Source organism: Myiozetetes cayanensis, unplaced genomic scaffold (genome assembly GCF_022539395.1).
Source record: "Myiozetetes cayanensis isolate MyiCay16 unplaced genomic scaffold, myiCay2020 scf9, whole genome shotgun sequence".
Lineage (NCBI taxonomy): Eukaryota > Metazoa > Chordata > Aves > Passeriformes > Tyrannidae > Myiozetetes > Myiozetetes cayanensis.
This window is the reverse complement of record NW_026088185.1, coordinates 7666518-7672774: the sequence shown is the minus strand read 5'-3', so window position 1 is coordinate 7672774 and position 6257 is coordinate 7666518. Positions and strand designations below refer to the sequence as shown.

Here is a 6257-nt window from a genome sequence, read left to right as displayed (position 1 = left end):
ATTCTGTTTGAAAAGAGGGTAAGGGCAAGATCTGACAGCAAGCAACTGTGGGGATCACAGCTGCTTCTGAACACTGCGAATGTGAGGTCCCAAATCTTATCTGCCTAAGGGATAAAAACCCTAACACAGCCCGAGTATTTTAAACAGACACTAATCCTTGGAACATGAGAGAAAAAAAGAAAAAGCAAAAGCAACACCTTACCAAGTGTAGCTTTCTGACTACCTGAAGCTTCGGTTTTCTCCCTTGCCTGTGCTGCTGTTGCTGCCAGTCAGGAGCCACAAATTTAGACTGCCATTGCACACACGCACAACTTTTGTCAAATGTTCAAAGACAAAGCTTTCCAGTTGGGTTTGTACCTTTGACTTCCCAGGTCTGTTCAACATCAGTGTCTAAAAGAACTGCACAGACAGCTTGGTTTTGCAGGAAAGGATCTAGGGCAGTGACAGCAATACAGCTCTTGAGGTGGCATGGATTCAGTGGCTTTTCATGGAATCTGCCCCGTTTTTCCAGCTGCTCAGATATCACACAGGCCAGCGATCAATTACCTTTAAATAGCTCAGTGAATAGTTCTTGGCAAGAAAGGGGCAAATAACATCTTTAGAAAAATGAGAGTACTTGCCAAGTATCATTTTCTTTACTGGCTATGCCCTACCTGATGAGTGGCTGTACCTGTTAAAAGTGAGCCTCACCTTGGCTTGTTCCCTTTGGTACTGTTACCTAGAGGGTGTAGTATAACTCCATGGGATTACAGAGTAGTTCTCACCTGCAAAATTTTCACCAGCCCTGTGCACCTGCAGCATCCAAATGGATGGCAAATAGTGCTGCGAGCAGCACACTTCTTATCAGGCCAGTGTTCTCTGTGAAAGGAAAACAGTCTTATTTTTAAAAAGTATTAGAATCAGCTACAGGATAAAACATAGAAACTTTTGTTTAAGGTTTTCTTTACCCATTGCTGGCCCGAAGATCTTGGTAACTTCAGCATCTGCTGGGAAAAATTGTGGTTGCCCTTTGTGCTACCCATAATGATTTAGTCAAGCAAAAATGTTAACATTATTTTTACTTCTTGTGCATCAGTTTTCCCATTCCCACATTCACAGGGTGCTAAGCAATAAGGTCTGGTCATGGACTGGCCACAAAGTGGGCACTTTTAGGAATTCATGGACCAGTCTTGAACATTACAACCCTTGGGCAAAATATTTCTGCTTGTATGGAAATAGAAGTATTTAAAGAAATCTCAAGGGCTCTATGCAAGTGCAGAGGTTGTTCTACACGTTGTAACTTACAGCCTCATGGCATAAGGTATAAAAATATGGTTTGTTTTGTCTTCTGCATTCACAGGAGTTATATTTTGGTACACTTGTGCCAGCAGGACCTATATTACGCTCCACAGTGTCTGCTCACATGTGAAATCCCTGCCCCAGAGGTGTCAGTCTGTCATCGGATCAGTGGCAGGCATCTGAGCCCATGTGGCTGCTCTGCCCTTCTGCCCCCCTGCCAGTGGGACTCACACAACCCTGCCCCAAGGGATTGGGCACAGGATGGGGGACCTCAGGGGTCATGGGTTCACAGGGGAGAGGGAGAAGTTCCCAAAGCATCTAATGGCTCTCGTTTGCTCCCCTGTTGGCCATACTGCATTTCATCTGGTAATTACACTGAGGTTGTGCTGCCTTGTTGAGGTTCAGCAAGAGGGCAACACCCCCAAAAGGGACTGCACAGGTATGTCATTAGTGAAAAAAATCTATAGGGTGATGCAGAAAGAAAAAAACCCCTTCTCTGTTACATCTCATGGCTTGTGTGTTCCTCTCTAGTTGAAGGTAGCTGTACTCCCTGCAGAAGGCTAAAGACCTTCAGCTGCTTCTCAGCAAGGCTGAGTTACCTGAAGGGAAAACCTTATGGTGTAATTGTGTCATACCTGGGGCCCAGAGAAGGTTAACTCAGAGCTCCTCCTGGTTCTGATGTGAGATGCCCAGCACAGCTTGGTGTCTGGTGATCAGTCCCCTCCTGGGCAATGCAGAACTCACCCAAATGAACTTACTCAGAGGCTTATGCTGAGTTTGGAGTAGGTGAGTTGCTTTTGGGGCACCAGGTAGCTCTCTGGGCACAGCAGCCTGGATGGTCCTTCAGGAGCCACATGCTTTGGCAGAGGGACTAACTGCATGCCAGACTGATGCACAACTCATGCCACCAGAGTCAGAAACGTCCCTTAATGAAAACCCTGACAGTGAGCTCCAATAATTTATACCTCTGCAGACCAGCTCCTCTTGCTCACATACCATGTTTACCAGTAATTGCTGCCTGGCTTCTAATTGCTCTCATTAACAAGAGCAATGGAACAAGCAAGTTCTACAAACACAGCACTGATGCAAAAAATGCACCAGAAAGAGCAGAAGCTCAGCATCCTTTTATATATGTTGGTACTGAGTACACCACTAAAGTATACTGGTGTGACTTAAATATTTACATCACAGTTAGCAATGCTTGAGGTGCAAGGATTGAAAGCAAAAGAAATTTTTTGGTGCATTTTTGTACCAACAAATGTTGAGCCAGCAGCCAACAAGGCAAAAATCTGTTTCTCTGAGATTAAGTACAACACAGAAAGCTGAGCTCAGCTGTCTTTCCTCCCCCTCAGCCTGACAGTTCCCTACCAAACCAAAACCTCTCATCCATGCCTCTTGCTGTCTGTCTTTGGAGCTGTTTGCATCAGTCCCAGGCCATGCTGTCAGGTCTGGGGCAGGAGCACAGTGATGCTTGCAGACAAGACAGCTCACAGAGCTTCAGCCTGGAGCGTATAGGAGGGGGAGTGTTTGCTACAATAGCTCTTTCCTTCCTAGGGAGCCAGGGCTTTCTTTCCTGTCTCCTTCAAGCCCTTCAGTCCCCAGGATGCTCCAGGTGCATCTAACTGCACAAGGCTTTTTCTGGGCTCTCAGAAGGGCTTGCTGAGACTGAAACTGCCCACCTCAGCCAAGCTTGCAGAAAACTTCCCAAAAGTGACCTGCTCCCTCAAGCAGACGGAGAATTACAGAAGTGCAGAGCTCCACAGCATTACTCCTTACCATTGCAACCTGGTTTGTAGCTGCCACTTCAGTTTTACTGCAGTGATGTGGGCACTGCCTCTTCTGATTGTGTTACTATAGGGGCTTCAAAGGGGTTTCCTATAAGCAAGGATTTACCTGTAAGCTTTGGGAACATGCCTTTAATGTGACTGTCCATTCCTATTTTAAAAGACATACTGAGCATCATCCAAGCCCCTATAGACATATGGAAACACATCTTTCTGCACACTGAAGCATGCAATGGTATTTTCCAGAGGTGCTCTGATAGTGAGAAAGGGACACCTGGTCTAAGCATTTTCCCTTGTAAAAATGCTCACATTGGTTTAGTTATGTTTAACCCATCTCAAAGTTTCCGGCTCCTCCCAAAAGTCCAGCTCAGGCCTCTGCTGAAGTCACTGTGGTTATGACTCAAGGACTAAATGTGTCAGGAAATCATGCATATCCAGCAAAATCCAGCTTTCTGCATCTGGCCTACTGATTGCTAGGTGGGATGGTTCTGTGTTTAAGTAACCGCAGTTTCTGAATGGGAACTTCTGGAAACGGCTTCTTTCTGATCCACTTCAGAAATACAAAATCTGGGGGCTCTTATTTGAAGGCCCAAACAGAAAAGGAACACTAGGTAAATGTCCTGCACTTCTGCATGTGTGTGTGATTCCCTCCACTCAGCCTCCACAAAGACATCAGCCCCAGGCAAGGTCCTTGCTGTTAAAAGGGCCTGCGCTCTCTTCAGGGGAGATAAGAATGAACTGAGGGTGTTCTTCAATGGGCAGCATAAAGTCATAGAATAATTTGAGTTGGAAGGGACAGTTAAAGATCTCCAGTCCAACCCTCCTGCAATGAGCAGAGACATCTTCAACTGGATCAGGATCCTCAGAGCCCTGTCCAGTCTGATCTGGAACACTACCAGGCAGGGTAGCAGGGTAGCCCCTGCCTAAGAGCAAATCCTTCATAGTGCAATGTACATGCTGCTTGCCTGGCCTTCTGATGGCTCGTCTGATGGTAGAGCCTGATGGTCCATGCCTGGTAAACCACACTTCCACAGCATGTTGAATACCCATACTCCCAAATGGCCTGTAGAAATAGCTTCTAAAGTGGGAAAGTGGTTTGGTTTGGACCCACAACTTCTAGGCAGGTAAAACTTGACATGGTGGTTACGTTACTTGCTCTTAACATCAGAGCAAAGCACCCCACAGCATACATAGACCTGTGTTTGTGGCTTTTAGCTAATTTAATTTCCTCAAGTCACCCCAGAATACTGACTAAATGGACTTACCAGAAAGGGTTTCTTCTATCTTCAGCTGATTACTATTCTTCTTCAAAACCAGCTTGAAAAGTGAAACATATATTCAAAAATTAAAAATAGCATTTGGGTTGGTATATAGGAAGACAGGGGTTTTGTGGTCCTAGGCTTCTTTGTACAGCTGGAAAGGATATGTGAGCTCTGCAGGGAAGAAAGGATCCTCGAGCAGCTTAAGCAAAACAGCACAAACCAGAAACAACTGTTTGTGAAAAACGATGCAGCACCTGTAGGAAGGAGTCAACACTGGCCTGAGATGCAGCATATGATGGGAGGGATGCTTTTCTCCGAAGTGGATGTTGTAGCCCAGCTCAGCTGCCCTCTGCTCAATTTGACAGCAACCTTATGGCAACTAAAACTGACTCAAAGCTTTTAAAATCTCCTTCTCTGTGTCTCAAAAATATAATTTTGATAAAAAGAGATGGAGAGAAATTGCAAGTTCAAGAAACTGAAAAGCTCTTCCTTCTGAAAGATGCATTTAAAGTTCCTTGTCCACACCACACAAGGGCAGAAACCCTTCCTGGTAATAGCTCCATGCACCGTCACAAAAAAAAAGTCAGTATTTATACCCAGCCAAGGTGGTTCGCAGTTAGTGCCAGTAGAAGTCACTCCTTTTTACCACTCTGTGTAGTTTGGATTTTAATGTAACTAATGTAACTAATAACCTGGTACAGAAAACTGGTACAGGGGCCCAAATGGGTCCCTCATCCCAGAAAGCTAACAATTAAACTCTCTTCATCCACACAGCCCTATGTTGAGAACTCAAGTGAACAGGCTGAAAGGGTGAAAACTCTGAAATATCCATCCCCAGCACACACTCCCCCAACGTGTGTGTGGGCATCTCATGAGCAGAGGAAACACACCAGACACTCATGTCATGGCACAAAGGTGTTGCCACACTAACATTCCACCCCATCACAATGCCTGGGAGGGGCGTGGAACCCACAGAGGCATCCATGGAACCAGTGGTTGCCATAGGCAAAGGTTGAGAGCTGCCACACACCAGACATCTCACCTTTCAAATTCTGGAGCAAGACATGAGCTCTGATCAAGCCCATCGGGATCGCAAATCATGCCAAGAAACGATGGAGGAGAAAAGCTACTTAATGAGCTAGGCTACAGGCTGGGTCAAACTTTAGGGGAGGGCAGCTTCTCCAAGGTGAAAGCAGCCACCTCCAGCAAACACAAGGGCCCCTTAGCTGTCAAGGTGGTGGATCGGCAACGAGCATCCCGAGCCGTGGTGTACAAGTTCCTGCCTCGGGAGCTCTCCATCGTGCGCAAGATCCAGCACCCCAACATCGTGCACGTCTTCGAGCTCATCGAGGTCTGCAACAGGAAGCTCTACATCGTGATGGAGGCCATGGACACTACCCTGCTGCAGCTGGTGGAACACCTGGGAAAGCTGCCCTGCGTGCCCAAGGCCCGGGACATCTTCGTGCAGGTGGTGAGGGCTGTGCGCTACCTGCACGACCGCAACCTGGTGCACCGGGATCTCAAATGCGAGAACGTGCTGCTCACTGCTGACGGCCGCCGCGCCAAGATCAGCGACTTTGGCTTTAGCAAGGAGGTCCACGGCTACCCGGACCTGAGCACCACCTTCTGTGGGACAGCAGCCTTCGCCTCCCCAGAAGTGCTGATGGGCATCCCCTACGATGCCAAGAAGTACGACATGTGGAGCTTGGGGGTGATGCTTTACATGATGGTGGTCGGCCGTGTTCCCTTTGATGATACCAACATCCACAGCATGCCTCAGCTGCAGAAGAAAGGGGTGCTGTACCCAGAGGAGCTGCCCCCACTGCCAGAGCCCTGCCAAGCCCTCATTGCCCAACTGCTCCAGTTCATCCCGGCTTCCCGACCCGGCGCAGGGCAGGTGGCCAAGAACCGCTGGCTGAACGGAGGCATCTGA

General features: G+C 47.5%; 1 protein-coding gene across 1 annotated transcript; it reads left to right on the top strand.

Annotated features, from left to right (window-relative positions):
* The first annotated feature begins 5357 nt into the window (after positions 1-5357).
* On the top strand, positions 5358-6257 carry TSSK6 (testis specific serine kinase 6). Its single transcript, XM_050340124.1, has one exon. The coding sequence runs from the start codon at positions 5424-5426 to the stop codon at positions 6255-6257; it is 834 nt and encodes a 277-aa protein (XP_050196081.1). The 5' UTR covers positions 5358-5423.

What these genes read in the sequence shown, in the direction of transcription:
- TSSK6 (XM_050340124.1), top strand. Translation starts at nt 5,424, where the DNA reads ATGCCAAGAAACGATGGAGGAGAAAAGCTACTTAATGAGCTAGGCTAC.